Source organism: Dendrobates tinctorius, unplaced genomic scaffold (assembly GCF_039654945.1).
Source record: "Dendrobates tinctorius isolate UK_male_01 unplaced genomic scaffold, ASM3965494v1 ptg000116l, whole genome shotgun sequence".
NCBI lineage: Eukaryota > Metazoa > Chordata > Amphibia > Anura > Dendrobatidae > Dendrobates > Dendrobates tinctorius.
In genome coordinates, this window is record NW_027361784.1 from 22,386,664 (window position 1) to 22,407,817 (window position 21,154).

General features: G+C 41.3%; 1 protein-coding gene across 2 annotated transcripts; it reads left to right on the forward strand.

Moving 5' to 3' along the window:
* The first annotated feature begins 302 nt into the window (after nt 1-302).
* TNFRSF11B (TNF receptor superfamily member 11b) lies at nt 303-20,778 on the forward strand. Of its 2 annotated transcripts, none has more exons than XM_073590261.1 (5): nt 303-385; nt 10,861-11,218; nt 16,141-16,326; nt 19,134-19,349; nt 20,009-20,778. In XM_073590261.1, the coding sequence occupies exons 1-5, from the start codon at nt 353-355 to the stop codon at nt 20,383-20,385; spliced, it is 1,170 nt and encodes a 389-aa protein (XP_073446362.1). In that variant the 5' UTR covers nt 303-352; the 3' UTR covers nt 20,386-20,778. The 2 variants fall into 2 exon arrangements, with proteins under 2 accessions (XP_073446362.1, XP_073446363.1); XM_073590262.1 differs by having other exon boundaries at nt 10,861-11,131.
* Nucleotides 20,779-21,154: the final 376 nt, after the last annotated feature.

Sequence of the window (21,154 nt, forward strand, 5' to 3'; positions counted from 1 at the left end):
TCTATAGCCATAGCACTATAAAGGTTCACACATATATACCTGGAAAATTCCATAAAGGTGTTAATCACTAATGAAGTCACATTCCAACTAAAGTCACTCTGGTGGTTTATACACTGTCGGTCGCCATTCACAATGATGCGTCATTATGAGCCGTGGGACGTAACAGCTCTCGACCTCAGAGAGGAGCTTATTATAAGGAAATTGTTTGTTTTCGATCAAAAGAAGGGAAAAAAAAACAGTAACTTCCTGTTTTGTGGACGATGATATAAAGCTATAAAACTTAGAGGTGGAACCTTCCAGGAGTCAGAGGAGAGCTGCGCTCCCAGAAGCTGAGGTTTGGACACAGACCACAATGTACAAGCTCATTAGCTGCACGCTTCTGGCGGTGAGTACACACGGTCCCATCCACACGGCTCTGCGGCTGACGGCGGGGATTTACTCAAATGCAGCTTCGGAGAAAAGGCGCAAACTGCAAACTTCTTATAATGATACAAAAATATTCAGGATTGAGAGTCCTCAGTAGTTGATATAATGATACAATCGCTGACTGTGAAGCCTGAAAAGAGGATAGCGAGAGGGCAGAGGATGGTGAATAATGGGGAATGCATGTGGAGTAGCAAGAACTTTCCTTGGAGGTAGCAGAGCTGACTTTGTTAGAGGACGGAATACGGGTTTAACAAATATGGTAAATTCTTTGTAGATTGAAATGTTACACAGTTTTCCTATACAATTTCACTTTTTCATGTCATGAGGGATTTTTATTTTCCAATGAATAAACCTACTGAATGACAGCGAGCGGAGTTCTTGGAAAGTCTTTAGAAAGCTGTAGAACTTCATAACACAGAGGATAACGTTTATTTCCTACGGCCGGAATACCCCTTTTATCTTCCCCCTTCTTCCAAGAACCATATTTCTTTTTAATCTTTCTATCAATACAGCCATATGAGGGTTTGTTTTTCGCAGAACGAGTCGCCCATTCGAATGACGTCGTTCATTTTATCACACGATGCACTGGAAAACAGAAAAAAAAAATTCCAAGTGCACCGAAATTGCAAAAAAAAAGTGCAATTCCACAATTACTTTTTGGGGTTTTATATGTACCACGTTCACTGCACGGTAAATCTGACTTGCCAGTATGATTCTCCAGGTCATTACGAGCGCGCAGATACCAAACATGTATAGCTTTTAATTTTTATTTTTAGCTGTAAAAAAAAAAAAACAAAAACGGAAACATGTTAAAAAAGAAAAAAAAAATGATTGTGTCGCCATTTTCCGAGACCCGTAACGTTTTCATTTTTCGGGATCTGGGGCTGGGTGATGGGTTTTTTTTTGTGCCCTGAGCTGTTTTTATGATATTATTTTTGGGGAAGATACAATGTTTTGTACATGTTGTGGCAGCCAAAAAAAAAAAATGTAATTCTGGTGTTTAGATTTTTTACCAATCAGATTAATTTATTTATATTTTCACCACACACAAGTATTTTTAAAAAATTGTTTTATTTTTAATGGGGCAAAAGGGGGGTGATTTAAAGTTTTGTATTTTTTTTTTAGTTTTCTAAAACATTTTTTTTTTCACTTTTAACTGTAGTTGTTACACAGCAGTGTATCAGCACCGTTATGTATAGTGAAAATCACGGTCTCCTATGAATGCCGGCAACGGGCTGGCTTTCGCAGCAGAATCGTCATGACAAGCATGGAGGTCTTCAGCAGACCTCCAGATGTCATTGCAACCCTGTGATCACGTCACAATGTGTGTGTGTGGAATGATGTGCCCCCTGCCGGCACATGCTAAATGCTGCTGTCAGAGATTGACTGAGGCATTTAACAGGTTACCAGTCACAAGCGGAGCATTTCCCAGGAAGCACTGCCTGGCCTTTAAGTCTCTTCACACTAGGAGAACCATTACTCCGTAGATGAGAATGATAATGAATTTCCTATTTAATATTGTTGTCAACATGCAGATAGCATTTCTCTACTCATAGTATATACAAAGGGAAGCAATCTGCTGCCGATCTAGCAGAGCTCTTGAATGCTGAGCTTTGTATAACCACGCCCACGCCACTGATTGGCAGACTTTTTGTCTGTAAATAGAAAGCTGCCAGTTGGTGGGGTGAGAGTTGGATAGGAGGCACAAAACACCTAGTCCTGTAGTGATAATCTCCTGCTGATAAAACACTGATTTTATTGAAACAGCCTAGTAAGTGACACATCACTGGAATCAGGGTTTCTGCCCCTATATCATGCTGCTCTCAGATTACAGAGCATAGACCCGCTGACAGGTTCTCTCTAAGCCCCCAGTGTAAAGAAAGTTTAACTCCCCATAGAGATATGCCTTATGATCAATTTACCTAGGATGAGATTAGTTATATAGGACTGTAAGCATAGCTAGTGTGGTAATATAATGGGTTAGCACAGTCCGGAACAGAGTCTGTTCAGTAACAGCTTCAGCACTGCTACATCTGTATAACGTGTCTGTAAAATAGAATTTGCACGATATACCTCTATTGTAATCAAGGCAATACTTGTAAGTCAGTGAGGATGCCTGGTGACCAAATAAATGTAATTTTTTTAAGTACCTGGAAGGCAAAGATAGAGAATTATTTCACTTGGTTCGCAAATTTAGCAGTCTATGCAGGAGAAAAATCAATTCGTCTATTATTCTCATAAATGATGTCAAATGAATTCTGGATGTCTCCTCATGGCAAAATTTAAGTCAATGCATATGGTCTGCAATTCCAGTCACAGTTCATGATCAAAAGAGGAGATTAAAGAAAAAAAATAAGCCCACCCTCATGTAAGTTTTGTGTGAAAAGCTGCACCTCCCTCCCCTGCCCTCAACCGTCTTCTTTTTAGTTTTTTTGATGCTTAAAGAAGAATTAAACTTTTATGTTTTTTAAATACTTTTGTCAAGAAGGAAAAGTTATTAAACTCTGCAAATCATTCTATTATGATTGTCTTAATTCCAATCAAAAAATGCTTCTCCCAGGTCTTTTTACCTTCAGAATCACTGCTATCAGTACGTACTCATTTGGAGTACAGATGATGGCAGTGAGGGCTCATTACATAAGGGCATAAGCTGCGGCAGGAGATTGTACTAATAAGGGCACGTTCACACATTCAGTATTTGGTCAGTATTTTGTCTCAGTGTTTGTAAGTGAAAACCAGGAGTGGGTGATACATACAGAAGTGGTGACGTGTTTCTATGATACTTTTCCTCTAATTGTTCCACTCCTGGTTTTGGCTTTTACTGATGCAAAATACTGACAAAATACTAAACGTGTGAACGTGGCCTTATCAATACAATCTCCTGCCGCAGCAGTCTAGTAAGTGACACATTGCTATAATCAGGGTCTCTGCTCCTACATCATAAGCTTATGGTGACCTCAAAGCCCATCTGCCACATAAGCAGTATCATCAACCACCATATGGTAGGGGTGGACACTGTTACAGAATCTGTCAGCACCTAAGGAATCTGAGAGCAGCATAATGTAGGAGCAGAGACCCTGATTACAGCAATGTGTCACTTACTGGAATGCTTGGTGCAGTTTTAATAAAATCCTTGTTTTCTCTGCTGTAGATGTAGCAAAGCTTGGAATATTGAGCTGTGTATAATCCCGCCCACACCACCTGATTGGCAGCTTACTGTGTACATTGTCAGCAAGCTGCCAATCAGTGTTGGGGCAGGGCTACACAGATTAGCCTGACTGGTCTGCACGCAACACTTAGTCCTATAGTGATAATCTCCTGCTGATAAAACACTGATTGAACTGAAACTACAGCAAGATGATGAGCAAGTGACATATTGCTGAAACCTGCATCTTTGCCCCTACATTATGCTAGTGTCAGTGTCCCATATTTGTTTTGGTAATTTTGTGAAGCAATATGGATCCTCCTTAATTTTTCCCTGTATAGCAGGGACATTTAGGAGCTGTACATTTACCAAAATGTAACCGAGTTGCAGATGTCTGCACAGCACCTGGATATGAAGCCAACAAGCAGAGGGACAGAAAGCAGGGAAGCCCCCAATGTTATAATTGATAGGGAGAGGAACCTGCTGCAGATGTTGCATCGGGACAAAGAGTAGGAGCTTCTTTGAGTTGCGGGTCTACCTTTCATAATGGATGTGCTGGTGAGAGTAATGAGGGACTGGACTTACACATTCTAGTGATCTGTTAGGTACCAGTTGTTGGACCTCCACTGATCTATCAGTTCTAGCCCAATAGCTCAGCCAGCCCCCATTCCATGTCTATACTATGAATGCTAAAAGACAGCCGTGACCTTAGATTGAGTGACTGCCATAGGATCGGGGCACCCGGCCTAACAGAACTATATTCGGAAGTAGAGTTGGTGCAAATCAATTTACGTGTCCCGTTCTATCAGCCACGACAGGGGTCTGTAGCCACTGGACAGCACAAAGTCCACTGCTAAAGTCCACTACTCTTCTTTTTTTAATCAGCTGGCCTGGTGAGACACCATCATTGCAGCATGACATCCATGTTACGTCACACCAGGCTGGTTAATGAAAAGAGGACTCATGGATCCCGGCAGGTAAGAGGTGGTACTCTTTCTCCCGTTCAGCATCTTACGTGCCAAAATCCACGACTCTTCATTGTTTAATAAACTGTCCTGGCACAGCGCCTTATGTGACGTTACCCCATGCCGGTTAATCAAAAGAGGAGGCACCAATTCCAGCAGGTAAGAGGCGGTACTCCTTCTCCCGTCCAGCAGCCACAGACCAATGTCGAAAGCCTGTAGAATACGACGTGCGAATAAAGTCACATCAATTATATTAGCAAGTTATATAACTTATGATTTACAGCTGATATAGGCATATTTGTTCCCCCGAAAAACCCTTTAATCCTGAAATAAAAGGCCATGATGGGTATGTAAACTGTATCTACATGGAAGACATTACGCCCTGGGCGACACATCTTGATGAACCGTCTCTGCCCACAAACGTCTGCAACGTCCTAATTTATGCATCAGGCTCAGACAAGAATCTTTCTGGAAAAATATAAGTTCAGACTGTTCCTTGTGTATTTCTGTTTGATGTCTGTGGTCCAGAAAGATCTACACTGAGAACTTATTAGAGACAGGGCAGACGGTCTAAATTAACCGGCAATGAAAACCATGGCGTGGAAAGCCTGGGTGACGGATCAGAGGAGCTATTTCTAGGTCCTGTAGAGTCAGTGGAAGGGATGAAACAATCTTGAGTTTGTTGTTCCCGTCTTATTTAAAATTCTAGTTTATTCACAGTTTCTGTTTGACGTGAAATCTCTCGTGGCAAAATTAAGAGTAAAACCAAGGCGGTCAAAGTAATCACCCTTAGCAGCCGTGTTAACACAAGCATATTTCATGGTCAATGCCTGGACTGACCAAAGGGCCTCCCGGCCCAAACTTGTAGCCTCATAGACACATATGAGGCTGTAACCTCGGGTCGGGAGGCCCTTTGGTGAGACCATGAACTGTGGTCCTCACTATGAAATATGTTCGTATGAACACCATCTAAGGTTCTGTCTACAAGAGGTCAACATGCGTGGAGAAGAGTTGTAGTAGGGAGGTACTGTACATAGGTTCTATACTGGACATCCAAGTGCCCCTGATGCCCTCCAGTTAACCCTCTGAGAGACCTCTGATCACGGATGTTTCCTTACGTTGATATTGGGGTCAGTACTGACCACAATATACATCAAGAGGACACCCTACTTCACATCACGGACAAAGCCTATCATCTAACATGATGGCAACTGTTATTAAGTGCTTAGATGAGCTTGGATATACTATAATAGTGTTAATAATAATGACATGTCTTATAAAACAAAAGAAAATGTAAAAGAAAAACATCACATTTCTAGGTTGGAGATTTATCTAAACTGCCTAAAACAACAAAAAAAATAGACTTGTCGCCCAGGGCAACCAATGACAACACAGCTTTCATTTGACCAAAGCAGTTTAGAAAATGAAAGCTGAAATCTCATTGGTGACTATGGGCAACAAAGCCAAAGCCAGGTGTTCTTGGACACTACTTTGATAAATACGTAACCGGGGCCCATATTTTTAATTCATTAGACAATTAGCCATAATCATTACACTAAATAATAAAACTGCATATTTAAAGAGGACCAGTCACGTGCCATAAAAATGTACGGTAATTTTTTATTTTTTTTGTAAAATAGTTTAATAACATGTACTATACATTTCCCTAGTTAGGGTAACTGTATTAACTGAGATTCCACCATAAATTCTGTAATTTTACCAGGGAAAAATTGCAACACGCTGAGCTAATTTATCTATGCATCGAAATAGCCAGGAGGCAGAGCAGGACCCAGACCGGATTGTTCACACCAGCCCATATGGCAAGATGCTCAACCCAAAAATGGGGAGCCATGCCAACATACATGCAAAGCACAAGAAACTAAAGCAAAAAGGGAAAAATGGGCCTCGATACCTGTTGGAATAAGTGCTATGGCTATTAGCAAACAAAACATAGAATAAAAACTATGAGCAAATATCCTGCAGTAAATAAATAATAGTAGTAGGTTTTCATGCTCTTTTAATCTTTATTTTTTAATAATCTTTATTTTTATATAGCGCTAACATATTCCGCAGCGCTTTACAGTTTGCACACATGATCATCACTGTCCCCGATGGGGCTCACAATCTAAATTCCCTATATTAGTTTGTCTTTAGAATGTGGGAGGAAACCGGAGTACCCGGAGGAAACCCACGCAAACACGGGGAGAACATACAAACTCCTTGCAGATGTTGTCCTTGGTGGTATTCGAACCCAGGACCCCAGCGCTGCTAACCACTGAGCCACCGTGCCGCCCTCTTTTGATAAAGAATAGTGTCAACTAAGTACCGCATGTTATTTACACATACTGTTACTACTATACTTTAGTTCCTTGTACTTTGAACATACGGGGGTGAAGGGGGTACAGAGCCGATTTGCTGTGGGCCGAGACCGAGTTCTCTTTATCCCCGGAAGCCCCTCTTCTACACAGGAGTCTGACTGGTGGGTGTTGGACTTTGGAGTTTGTGCTTTGCTTACTTTTTGTTTGGGAGTCCTTGCCACGTCCCCGTCCATGGGACCAGATCCAGCTACAGACAATACAGGAGACCTTCGGTAGGGGTTAACAATTCACTGCTTTACTGTCCAATTTGGTTACACACGGCTAAGCATACACATGGAGACTCTTTCTGGTGATGTTCCCTTTGTCCTGTGTACTATAAGTTCTCGTCTCCGTTCTGCCCAACCTGCCCCCTCCTCAACCGTCACTGTCGGTACCAGGGACCTTCTATCAGGCAGTACATCTTCCCTGAGGCCTGCCATTCTTCCTTATCACAGTGACCCAGTCGACATCTTCCTCTCAAGGGAGACAGAGACATGACACTCAATGCCTCTTCTGGGCCTTAGGCCCAAGACTGGGAGGAGACACAGACTAGATATTAGAAAAAACTTTTTGACAGTTAGTCATCATTGAGTGGAACAGGCTGCCACGAGAAGTGGTGAGTTCTCCTTCAATGGAAGTCTTCAAACAGAGGCTGGACAGACATCTGACTGGGATGATTTAGCGAATCCTGCTTTGAGCAGGGGGTTGGACCAGATGGCACAGGAGGTCCCTTCCAACTCTATGATTCTATGACTTCCCCAGTATCTTCACAAACCTTCAAATGTATCCTCACACAGTATGGAGACTCAGCACTGTGGTGTATAGCCTTCCTCCGAACTCCAGACACCTTACAATGAACTTGACTAGACTCCAAACTCTACTCTACTCTCATTAACGCTCATTAAATAGAGCAGTAAGTGCTTTCCCTATAAACTGATGTAACCCTTCCCAACTAGTGGGCTATTCACTTATGTTATCTGTGTGTTACCCTATGTGATGTAAACTACATCCCTATGCTGGTAATGGTCCACCTAGTAGACAGACCTTCCCCCGTTCCCAGGGATGGCCCTGAGGCAGAGACTCCAGGAGGACACCAACCGGCCATAAGGAAAAATGCAAAATTATTTATCAAACATATATAATATAACACATTATCGTAAAATCTGTGTCAGAAGAAATTTTCATGGAGATCCTCTGCGCTGCTGAATTGTTGAAAGACGTCAATCCGAGATAGAGGCCGAGATAGAGGTTAATAAATATATTGTGGTTTTAAGCTACGAGTTTCGAAGTTACAAGTTCTTCAGGAAAAAGATAGACCACATGTCATGATGTGTATGGTTGGCAAATCACTCCACTCTATGGTTGGGTTGCATGTTGTAGTGTCACATATAATGATTTCCTATGGTATCACATTAGGACCTGAGGTTTACCGGGACTGCAACACAGAATTGCAAATGTTTACAGAAGCGCTTGATTTTTTGTCATTGGTCACAAGTTGCGTTAGACTCATTTGCCGTTGATATAAATGTAAATCACAAGGGATTGTGACTTGCATTTAACTTGTCTGTGATTTTTTTTTTTTTTATTATTCCTTTGACACCCCCCCCCCCCCATCGCAAGTCTAAAAAAGTCACGCAAGGAAAATCACAGACAAGTTCCACAAATGTTTTTGGTTGCACGACTTCTCATAAAATTGTTGTACTGCAACACAAGTCCAGTCTTAAGGGGGTTAACAATAACTAGTAAAAGACTCACCGCCAGAACTAAAGAACAATCTGGATGACAGCTGAGTTCACAGCCTATAAAACTTAATTAAGAAATGTGGGATTCATATTGTAAAGACCATATGTTAAAGGGAATCTGTCACCCCTTTTTTTGACTATGAGCTGCCGGCACCGACATCAGGGGCTTATCTACAGCATTCTGTAATGCTGTAGATAAGCCCCCAATGTAACCTGAAAGATAAGAAAAACACGTTATTTTATACTCACCCTTTGGGGCTGTCCGGTCCGATGGGTGTCGCGGTCTCGTTCGGCGCCTCCCATCTTCATACGATGCCATCCTCTTCTTTGCTGCGTGTCGTGGCTCCGGCGCAATGCTCTGTCCTGTTAAGGGCAGAGTCCTGCAATACGCAGGCACCAGGAAAGGTCCGCCACCTGCGCACTGCAGTATTCTGCTCTGCCCTCAACAGGGCAGAGCAGTGCGCCTGCGCCAGAGCCACAACAGGCAGCAAAGAAGAGGATGGCATCGTATGAAGATGGGAGGCGCCGAACCGGACAGCGACACCCAGCAGACCGGACCGCCCCCCCGGGTGAGTATTATCTAACTCCTTTTTCTTCTCTTTCAGGTTACATTGGGGGCTTATCTACAGCATTACAGAATGCTGTAGATAAGCCTCTGATGTCGGTGCTGGCAGCTCATAGTCGAAAAAGGGGTGACAGATTCCCTTTAAAGCAGTATTCTGTGTCTGTGCTGTACACACTCTGGCTGATGGCCGGTTTAGACAGCATTATATGAATAGCCTATATATTATATTGATGGCTGGATCATACAATAGGGGCATTCTTTACCATTCACCTTTCGGGTCCTCCCCATTTCTTCATAGATTGCTAGCTTGCAAGCAGCAGGACCCCCACTCCTTTTTGTATCTGAGTCATGTGTTATTCGGTAATGTCTTTATTATCTGTACAAGCCCCCTTTAAAATGTAAAGTGCTGCGGAATATGCTGGCGCTATAGAAATAAAAATTATTATTATTATTATAGTTTTGCAACAATTTGTACAATAAGATACGCCAATGAGTACCAAAATTTTGCCAAAAAAGCAAAGGTTGAAGGTAAGCCAATCAAGAGGAGGTGTAAGCAAATAATCCATAGGAGTTAGAAATTAAATGTTGTGAGTTCATTTTTCCCTTCACCAGTGAGGTCTGATGAACTCCCTCTTCTGGCGAAGGAAGGTAGTGAGGCTGATTACCAAACAGCTGAGCAGGCAGATGATGACTGGGTCACAGGAACTGATGACTCAATATAAGGCAGCCAACGCCCTGCTGCTTTGCTGGTGATTTTCCTGCTGGATTCTTGGAGACCAGTCTGATTTCTGCTTCTCAAAGCGAAGTTTTGCTCTGCCTTTTGTACACTTTAGTTCTGGTTTTGTTTGCCTTGTTTTTTGGAGTTCAGCCATCCCCGGCCAGGGGTGAGCTGAATTCCATTTTTGTCTCTGATCTGTTGATCTCTGACTCTGTCTTCAGAATATACCTGAGTGCTGATATAGTCTTTTTGAAGCCTAGCGACTTCAGGGCCTGTTTTTCCTATCAGTCTGTTGGTACATTTTTGGATAGGGTTTTTGCGGATTGCAGACAGCAGCTTTTCTATCCTGTCCTATTTAGTTAGCTTGGGCCCCATCATTTGCTCAACCTATCTTTCTATCTGTGTGAGTGTTTTCATCTTGCTTCACCGTCATTATATGTTGGGGGCTGCCTATTGCTTTGGGGTCTGCTCTGGGGCAGTTTAGATTTCCCTTTCTGTCTTTAGGCTATGCAGTTCTCCGGCTGTGATCGAGGGGTCTAGGGCACCGTAGGAACCCCCCACGGCTACTGCTAGTTGTTGTTGATAGGTTCAGGGATCTGCAATCCAATAGCTGCCAACTTCTCTGGTGTTCTGGACTTAGCTATTATTTTTGTTTTTTCCTCCTTCGGTGACTCATCCATAACATTAAATCAAGGTGGACACTCTGGGTTCACTCAGATTGTTTTATCACCCACTCAGAGATAATACTATAAAAATTGGGGTCTGGGCAACAAGAAAGGTGGGATTTCCCTACTAGCTTTTTTAGACAGTTTTTCTTGTACATACAATTCCATAGACAGGTTTAATGTCCACCAGTCAAAGGAAATTATTTCTGACTATAACATATGTGTTACATCGATGTACTAATCCATTAATGTTATCATTTTTGTTCTTATGTTTTAGGTGTTCCATGTCAGTATCACAGTAGGGAATTCTCCAAAGTACACCCATTATGACCCTTACACACATCTTGAGTTGCAATGTGACCAGTGCCCACCGGGAACTTGTGTTAGACACGACTGCACAGCTGCGAAGAGGACGGAGTGCGCACCTTGTCCTTCCAAATATTTTACCAACGAATGGAACTCCTTCAAGGACTGTCAGTACTGCAGTACCATCTGTAAGGAGCTGCAGATTGCCACACAAGAGTGCAGTAGCACTAGCAACAGGATATGTGAGTGCATTGATGGCTATTTTTTGGATGTAGAGTTCTGCTCACCTCACAAGGAGTGCCCACCTGGTTACGGAGTAGTTCAACAAGGTGTGTGTTCATTTTTTTTAATCATTACTTGGTCAAACCTTATCAACCTCGGTTGAGTTTGAGAGTTTTCTCACAGATCTCCTTGCATTTTTTTTTTGCCCGATGCTGCCTGACGATCTTCACCTTCTGCTACAGTGATGAAGATATACCGTTTCATGTGGCTGCTGCAACCAATCACTGGCTGCAGTGATGATCAGCTACACAGAAATGGAAAAATAGTAATCTAGAACCAAGGGATATATTAAAAGTTCTACATTTATTAAAGAAAATCCATTAAAAAGTACTTGCGATAAAAAAGGGGATCCAAAACATCCTGAAACTTTATGCATTTCGGACTAAGACTATGAGTACGGACTTGATATAGTTCGAAACTCATAAGGTTTCGGAATGTTTTGGATGCCTTTTTTATCATATGTACTTTTTAATGGATTTTCTTGAATCAGTTTGGAACTTTTAATATATCCCTTGTTGATGGATTTCAAGTTTTCCATTTTTCTATTGCCTTACTTGAGGATACTGTCCTCAAATAATCCAAGCCCCTGCAATCCGTACTTGACAAGCATTTCTTCTGATGCAGTGATGAGCGTCCTTTTCTTTCTATGATGACCATTCATCGGTAGCAGAAAGTAGAGATCCCAGAGGGTGGACCAGACAACAGCAATACATGAAATGTGGGGATTGGTGAGATAAATATTGCTTCTTTTATTCTTTTTAACTCTTCTATTACTTTTAACCCATACTGAGCATTTTGAAAAATACTTCCCACCAGCAACCCATTTACTGGAAGGTTCGTTGACGATGTTTACCTCCTGCTACAGTGATGACGTCCCTACACAGAATGGCTCAAATAAAGGGCTCTTTTTTTATTTTTGTGCATTAAATTAAGCTTAAATTTGAAGTAATGGTAAAATAAAAAGGCAGGGTGTGCTGAGCCTGTGGAATGCCATCTTCACCAATGCCACAGTGGGATACCATAGCTTGGCAAAAACCACTGAGATGGGAAGCTAACAGGGTGGTTGCTTAAAAGTGGTTACATATTTAATCAGCCAAACCAGAAACAAAATGCTCCATATTTATGCAGACGCAGAACTCAACATTTAACAGTGTCTCCTTTGGTGCGAAAAAATGTGTTTTCTATTTGTCGTGTAGTTTGGGGGTTTGGGCTGAATATAATTGTATGCTGTGAACCTGGGTATAACAGAGGGAAATGTTTCAGCACTTACAGAACATTGCAGAACATTTACCAGGAAAACAGATGAGTGCAGAGACTACATTATAACATGCAAGTTATAAACAAGACCACCAGTTCTACTGATAAAGAGGTTGCCTCCTCATTAAAGGGAATCTGTCACCTATTTTTTCGACTATCAGCTGCCGGCACCGCCATCAGGGGCTTATCTACAGCATTCTGTAATGCTGTAGATAAGCCCCCAATGTAATCTGAAAGAGAAGAAAAACGAGTTATATTATACTCACCCAGGGGCGGTCCGGGTCCGGTCTTGGTCCGATGGGTGTCGCAGTCCGGCGCCTCCCATCTTCTTCCCATCGCGGCTCCTGCGCAGGCTCACTGCTCTGCCCTGTTGAGGGCAGAGCAGAGTCCTGTAGTGCGCAGGCGCCGGACCTCTCTGACCTTTCCCGGCGCCTGCGCACTCAACAGGGCAGAGCAGTGCACCTGCGCCGGAGCCATGACAGGAAGCAAAGAAGAGGTCGTCACCGCTAGAAGATGGGAGGCGCCGGACCGCGGCACCCATCGGACCAAGACCGGACCCGGACCACCCCTGGGTGAGTATAATATAACTTGTTTTCTTCTCTTTCAGTTTACATCGGGGGGCTTATCTACAGCATTACTGAATGCTGTAGATAAGCCCCTGATGGCGGTGCCGGCAGCTGATAGTCTTAAAAATAGATGACAGATTCCCTTTAAAGTCAATGCCTGACCATGAACGTCAGGACGTCACAAACAGGACAAGATGATAGAAAGTACAGGAACTGAGCCAGAAAAACTTGGCCACAAGGCAGACTGAAAGATGGAGACAGAGCATGGTCACAGGACTAGAAAATGGACACAGGTTGGACAATGACAACTTAACCAACAGAAACAGAGGACTGCATTATGGTCACAAAACAGTCTTGTGTGTAGAGACAGGATCGTGGTCATGTGGGGAAGGTGACTTGACGGACAGACTTGACTGGAGGAAGAAGGGACAGTTTGTGCACTATAGACGGATATTGTCATTGACAGAATGGTAACAGCTGGGGAAGATAGAAAAGGGAGTGCAATACCTAGATTTGACCACAAGATGGCAGGGGGAGTGTAGTTTAAGACTTGACAGCAGCTTACGGCTATAGAAACCCTTAGTCATGGGGGGCGGGGAGATAGGAACCCAGGAGGGAAATTCCCGAGGGAGGGGATAAATAGGACAGGACAGTGTTCCAGGAGAGTCTAGTCCCGGGAGGAGCTCTGGAGCAGAAGACTGACAACGGTGGAGAGTTCGACCAGGGGACTGACAGGGAGAGACAGTCAAGAGGGTGGCCCTGACATCAAGAACCGCAGGACAGACGATGCCCCGGGGGTACCGATTGAACGACGACCTCGGGCAGGTGAAGCGCTGGTGGTAGATAGGTCTAGGACAGCGCCAGCAAAAGATCCGCGAGGAACGTCACTACGACTGAAGGAAAGGTGAAGGTATCCGGACCTGAGTACGGAGAGCTGTAAAGGAACTGCGGTATATGGCTATGGTTGTCAGGAGGACGGCCAATAAAACCCGGACCTGTTGCAACTGAAATCTGCCTCCGTCTCGTCTCTGTGTCAGCTCTGTGCGGTAAGCAGTGGACCACCCCCCAATCTGGGCCCCTACTACAGTCACAAGGCATATCAGAGTGTGGGACAGATCTTGAGGATGGTCAGATGACTGAAATGTAGTCACAAAGTAAACTGGATTGTGGAGAGTAGACTGGAACATGGTTAGAGGACTGGGACATGGTTGCAGAGAAGAATTCATAATGGAAACTTGATTGTTGCATGGCCAGAGACTGGAATAGGTTCACAGGGCATACTAAAGCATAGTGGAAGAACTGGAGCGTGGTTAAAGTTCCCGGAAAAAGGTCACTTGGTAGGATAGAATTGGAACATGGTCAAAGGGTAGACTACATCTTGGAAACAGGACTGTAACAGGGTCAAAGGAAAGAATAGAGTGTGGAGACTTGACTGTAGAGAATGGAGCATAATCAGAGGACTGGTACATGGTCACAGAGTAGACAAGAGCATGGGGACAAGACTGGAGCATAGTCAGAGGATTGGAACATGGTCATAGAGCCGACTACAGCATTGAGACAGAAGGTATCATGGTCAGAAGACTGGAACATAGTCGCAGGGTAGATTAGAGCATGGAAACAGGATTGGTGCATGGTCAGACGACTGGAAAATGCTCAAATGGTAGACTAGAGCATGAGGACAGAAGATAGCATGATGAGAAGATATGAACATGGTCAAAGGGTAGAGTAGAGCATGGACACAGGATGGAGCATGGTCAGATCACTGGAAAATGGTCATAGGGTAGTCTAGAGCACGGAGGTAGAATTGACATATAGTCATAGGCCCGGAGCATGATCAAATGGTAGACTAAAGCATGGAGACAGAATTGAAATATGGTCATAGGACTAGAATGAGGTTATGGAGCAGTAACCATTGTTACAGGACTGGAACTTTTAGCTATGACATGCTGGAATGTGATCACAGGACTGAAACAGAACAAACTGGACTATGGTGACAGTAAAGGTTTCAATATGGTCAGGATCACAGGACCGGAGCATAAACAGTCTAGAACAGAAAGAAAGAGCAATTCATTGCAGCGATGCAACCAGGAACATGGAGACCAAGCCAGGTACCTCATGACTTTAAGCTGAGACAAGAGAGGAACTGGAACGAAAGCAAAATTCAATTATCTGTAGGGAAACTGAGGGACCATGGACACAAAGACCAGGGAACAATCCAGGATCAAGGCAGCTTAAAAAGCACCTTTGACCACGTAAAAAATGACTACTTAGAAAGTGCCATTTTAAAAAAATAATTTTTACTTAATGTTATATTTTATGGTCTTTACCAAGGAGTCATAGCTCATAGGATTCTCTAGGGGGCATGTCTTTAGCTTTTCTGCATTACTATCATGTGAGACATGTCCCCTTGGAAAAGGCTATACAAATCGGCACCAAATAAAGAGGCACATTATCTTTAAAACCATATGGTGGTCCTACAAAAAAAAGTGGAATACTCAGGGGAGCAGTAGAAATTAAATAAGAGCAAAAACTGGTTACTTTTGACATAGTGGCAGGTCCTCTTTAAAAGGAGTTATATAGACTTGGGGTTTAAGTCTGCAGTCATCTATACGATTGCAAACTTGTGATTCTCTTTTGCAGGGAGCAAGCAGCCATGGAATTTGCACACTTCCGGCAACATTACAAATAGATGTGCCCGTTCACTTGTATTGAGAGAGGCTGCGTATGTCTAGTTGGCCCGTGACCGCATGTATGCAAATCGCATAATTACGGTCAAATGCTCACTCGCTGCCGGCACTCGAGTATCTTGACAGTGAGCATTGTACGGGCTATGTGGTTTCAGAAATCTGCAGTAACATGGAGTGACTGCAGACTTGAACCCCAAACCTGGACAACCCGTCTAAGGCAGGAACCACTTTCTGCAAAGTTCAGCTGTCCCTAATAAAATATTCAGATATTTGCAAATATGTATTATATCGTAATTTCTCCTGCAGGAACTGTCTATGGGTGATTGCTCTTCCAAGTGATCAAAGGATATACACAATTATTGGACACTTTTTTTTAATAATCTTACAAACTAAGCACTACCTCATTTCATTAAAGATTTTCAATTGTAGTTTCTAATTCCCACATTTCTGTGTTTTCAGGGACTCCTGACAGTGACACCATTTGCTCTGAATGTCCAAAGGGGATGTTTTCAAATGTAACTTCATCCACAGCTCCATGTCAGACACGAACAAACTGCAGAAAGCTGGGCCGCAAAGTGCTGCACAAAGGAAGCTCTGCACATGACGCCGTGTGTAAAGAAGAATCTGCCTTTTCATGTGAAATAGGTGAAATAGAAGTAAATTCCTGCACTGATATAAATTTTTGTCGATAGAGCAGGGATGGGAACCTTTTTTTCTGCCACGGACCATTGGGATACGTAGACCATCACTGGGGGAGGCCGTACAAAATTATCAACTTAAAAATTACCCTACTATATTTGGTCAAAAGTTAATTCACCATAATGTGACGTCTGGAACTACTTCTCTTTGGTGCAGCTGTGATGTTAGGTGGTTTGGATGATGTTGCTACTGGTACCTGCTTTTCCAAATTTGTGTTGGACTGGAGCGCAGGCGACTCTGTGCACTGATGAGTTTTATAAAGAAAGCATAGCAGTAAGTTGTACTAAATACAGATGTATACTGCACTGATGGTCTCCTCCAAGTGCGAAATTCATCACTGCTCAGATTCATACAACTCCAGCAGTGGGAGGTTATATACATCACATAGGAGACACTGGGACTGCCATATACATCACAAAGGAGACACCAAGACTGCTGTATATATGTAATAGAAAACATGAGGCTGAGGTATATACATAACATGAGATATGGGGCTGCAGTATATGCATCACTGGAGACATGGAGCTGTGGCAAATTAATCACCATAGACACTTTGGAGCTGCAGTATAGACATCAGAAGGAGATGCTGACACTGAGGTCTCCAAGATTCTGCCCTGGTACTGGAGAAAAAGTAATTGAGGGCCGTAAACTGCCTTCAGGCTCTTGCTATACTGTATGGTATTATAATAGTTGTATTCCTTTACATAGGAGCAGTGCTATAGCAGTTATATTCTTGTACATAGGGGCAGTATTATAGTAGTTATATTCTTGTACATAGGGGCAGTATTATAGTAGTTATATTCTTGTACGTAGGAGCAGTATTATAGTAGTTATATTCTTGTACATAGGGGCAGTATTATAGTAGTTATATTCTTGTACATAGGGGCAGTATTATAGTAGTTATATTCTTGTACATAGGGGCAGTATTATAGTAGTTATATTCTTGTACATAGGGGCAGTATTATAGTAGCTATATTCTTGTACATAGGAGCAGTATTATAGTAGTTATATTCTTGTACATAGGAGCAGTATTATAGTAGTTATATTCCTGTACATAGGAGCAGTATTATAGTAGTTATATTCTTGTACATAGGAGCAGTATTATAGTAGTTATATTCCTGTACATAGGAGCAGTATTATAGTAGTTATATTCTTGTACATAGGGGCAGTATTATAGCAGTTATTTTCTTGTACATAGGGGCAGTATTATAGTAGCTATATTCTTGTACATAGGAGCAGTATTATAGTAGTTATATTCTTATACATAGGAGCAATATTATAGTAGTTATATTCTTGTATATAGGAGCAGTATTATAGTAGTTATATTCTTGTACATAGGGGCAGTATTACAGTAGTTATATTCCTGTACATAGGAGCAGTATTATAGTAGTTATATTCTTGTACATAGGAGCAGTATTATAGTAGTTATATTCTTGTACATAGGGGCAATATTATAGTAGTTATATTCTTGTACATAGGGGCAGTATTATAGTAGTTATATTCTTGTACATAGGAGCAGTATTATAGTAGTTATATTCTTGTACATAGGGGCAATATTATAGTAGTTATATTCTTGTACATAGGGGCAGTATTATAGTAGTTATATTCTTGTACATAGGAGCAGTATTATAGTAGTTATATTCTTGTACATAGGGGCAGTATTATAGTAGTTATATTCTTGTACATAGGAGCAGTATTATAGCAGTTATATTCTTATACATAGGAGCAATATTATAGTAGTTGTATTCTTGTACATAGGGGCAGTATTATAGTAGTTATATTCTTGTACATAGGAGCAGTATTATAGTAGTTATATTCTTGTACATAGGGGCAGTATTATAGTAGTTATATTCTTGTACATAGGAGCAGTATTATAGTAGTTATATTCTTATACATAGGAGCAATATTATAGTAGTTGTATTCTTGTACATAGGAGCAGTATTATAGTAGTTATATTATTGCACATATGGGGCAGTATTATAGTAGTTATATTCTTGTACATAGGAGCAGTATTATAGTAGTTATATTCTTGTACATAGGAGCAGTATTATAGTAGTTATATTCTTGTACATAGGGGCAGTATTATAGTAGTTATATTCTTGTACATAGGGGGCAGTATTTTAGTAGTTATATTCTTGTACATAGGGGCAGTATTATAGTAGTTATATTCTTGTACATAGGAGCAGTATTATAGTAGTTATATTCTTGTATATAGGGGCAGTATTATAGTAGTTATATTCTTGTACATAGGAGCAGTATTATAGTAGTTATATTCTTGTACATAGGAGCAGTATTATAGTAGCTATATTCTTGTACATAGGGACAGTATTATAATAGTTATATTCTTGTACATAGGAGCAGTATTATAGTAGTGATATTCTTGTACATAGGGACAGTATTATAGTAGTGATATTCTTGTACATGGGGGCAGTATTATAGTAGTGATATTCTTGTACATAGGGGCAGTATTATAGTAGTGATATTCTTGTACATAGGGGGCAGTATTATAGTAGCTATATTCTTGTACATAGGAGGCAGTATTGTAGTAGATATCTTAATGTTAATCATAATGTTGGCATTGTAGTTATTCTCTTGTACATAGAATATGTCTTATATCCTGAACTAAGTCAGAGGAAGCAGTGGTGTTGGTATAATCTAGCACAATAATCTAGCACATGGTAGGTAATATTAAAGTAGAAATTCATGTTTATTTATTACTTGGAATATCACCTTTCTTGCAATGCTCTCTCTAGATGTCACACTTTGTGAAGAGGCCTTATTTCGGTTTCCAACACCGCCAGAGAACTGGATAATGACTCTCATTCAGAGATTTTCTAGCACAGCGATGATATCACAGCAAATAAATAAAATACGGGAAATTCATAACCCAAAGGAACAGCCTTTCTACTTGTATAAATTATACAAGAGTCACAGCCAAGCAGATGACACCTTCAGCAATTTTATCAAAGGTAGTAGTATTAATGATTAAAAAGAAACATGTTTTTAATAATGCCAAATATTTCACAGACTCAGAATATCATCGATGGCCACAGAAAAATATGTATATGATTGTTCATGTCAACAACCATTATCCTTATTTATATGGTTTAAATTACAGATGAATTGTAGATGGGCTCTGGACGAACAGACATTATTTTGTGGGCATATCTACTCTAATTTAAAAGGAGCTGACAACAGAAATCTCTTTCTGGCAAGCTTGAAAAATAAACTTTCACTGTGTAGTAAAATCAGGAATGGAGGCCTAAATGATTCTTTCGGGCTCCTTAAACTGAATGGATTAATTGACTTTCTCTTGGGCTATCTTCAGAATGCCCATAGATGGCAAACATTGAGGTCCTCCTTCTACTTTACAGTCATTTTCTAAAATATCACTGTACTGTATATAGTACGTAAGTGCAGGAACGAGGAATCGGAGGTCAGGCACAGCTGAGCTCCCCATAGAGAAGGCAGAGATGGTTGACTACCATCTCTGTCTTCTCGATCACTGTATACACAGCAATGAAGAAACACTAACAAATAATCGAAATCCGGTGTCCCCAAAAGATAGCAGAAAATAGTACCCATACAAATAGACATAAAACTTATGTTCTTCTTTCTTTTCTTTCAGATTTAAAAGAGTGTGAAAAGGGAGTATTTAACCTTCTAGGATCCCTAAATCTGACAAGCAAAAACATATTGACCTTAATGCGGAGTTTACCCGGAAAGCGCGTAAAGCAAGAAGATATTGAAAGAACCTTAAAGACATGTGAGCGACCAAAGCATCTAATCAAACTTTTGAGTCTTTGGAGGAATAAAAACAAAGGGAACACAATTGAGGGTCTCAAAGAGCTCAAAATGGCCCAACTCCCCAGAGTGTTACGCAAGAGGATGAAGAAACTGGGACAATTTCTGATGGGAGACTCCATGTACAGTCTGTATCAGAAAATGATTCTGGAGATTAATGGGAACCAAACACAAGCTGTAAAGCTGGAGACATTGCTATGAGTGGTGAAGAAGTGATTTTGTATTGTCTGACCGTCTCATCCCGTCTTGTACAACACCTCAGACTGGAGTCCTATTCTGGTACCTGCTGTATAAGCTTTATTTATGGAAGTATTTTTATTATATTTTTTTGTAAAGAAATATTGATGGAGACATGAGCGGTATAGAAGAAAACCACCACTTCATGCCGTGTTCTTTCGCTATCATCTGGTCTATAGGTGTCTTTATATGTATTTAATATGCCTCTATGTTGTAGTTATCAAGATGCTGTAAATGGTAGAAATATTCTATTTATGCTAATTTAATCCTAAAATGTTCTATTTTTAGAGAGATGTGTAATATATTTTCTACTTTTAAAAAAATAATCTTGGAATATATTATAAATATGTACTTTTATACCTTGTGTAAATTCCGCTATTCTCTTCAATCTGTTGATGTTTTTCTTTTGCTCCTGTTGCTCTCCATTCCTGAGATATGGCCCCTTCTTCCCAGTATGTAAATCTAGTCTTGTTAGTCAAGTGTGAGTGTCATCTTCAAGAAGACGCACACAAAGAACCCCTTCCTCTTGGCTAAAATGACTAGATTTACATAGAAGCAACAGGGGTCCAAATGTCAGGAAAGAGAAAAAGGGTCCAAATGTCAGAAAGTTTTTACATCGGAAAACTGGAGGAAATTCAAAGAAGAGCTACCAGGATGGTGAGCGGACTGCAAACTACGTCCTACGAGGAACGGTTAAAGGATCTGGGAATGTTTAGCTTGCAAAAAAGAAGGC

What these genes read in the sequence shown, in the direction of transcription:
- TNFRSF11B (XM_073590261.1), top strand. Translation starts at nt 353, where the DNA reads ATGTACAAGCTCATTAGCTGCACGCTTCTGGCG. An exon ending in TTAGCTGCACGCTTCTGGCG is followed by an intron (nt 386 to 10,860) that starts GTGAGTACACAC and finishes CTTATGTTTTAG; the next exon opens with GTGTTCCATGTCAGTATCAC. An exon ending in TGCCTTTTCATGTGAAATAG is followed by an intron (nt 16,327 to 19,133) that starts GTGAAATAGAAG and finishes TGCTCTCTCTAG; the next exon opens with ATGTCACACTTTGTGAAGAG.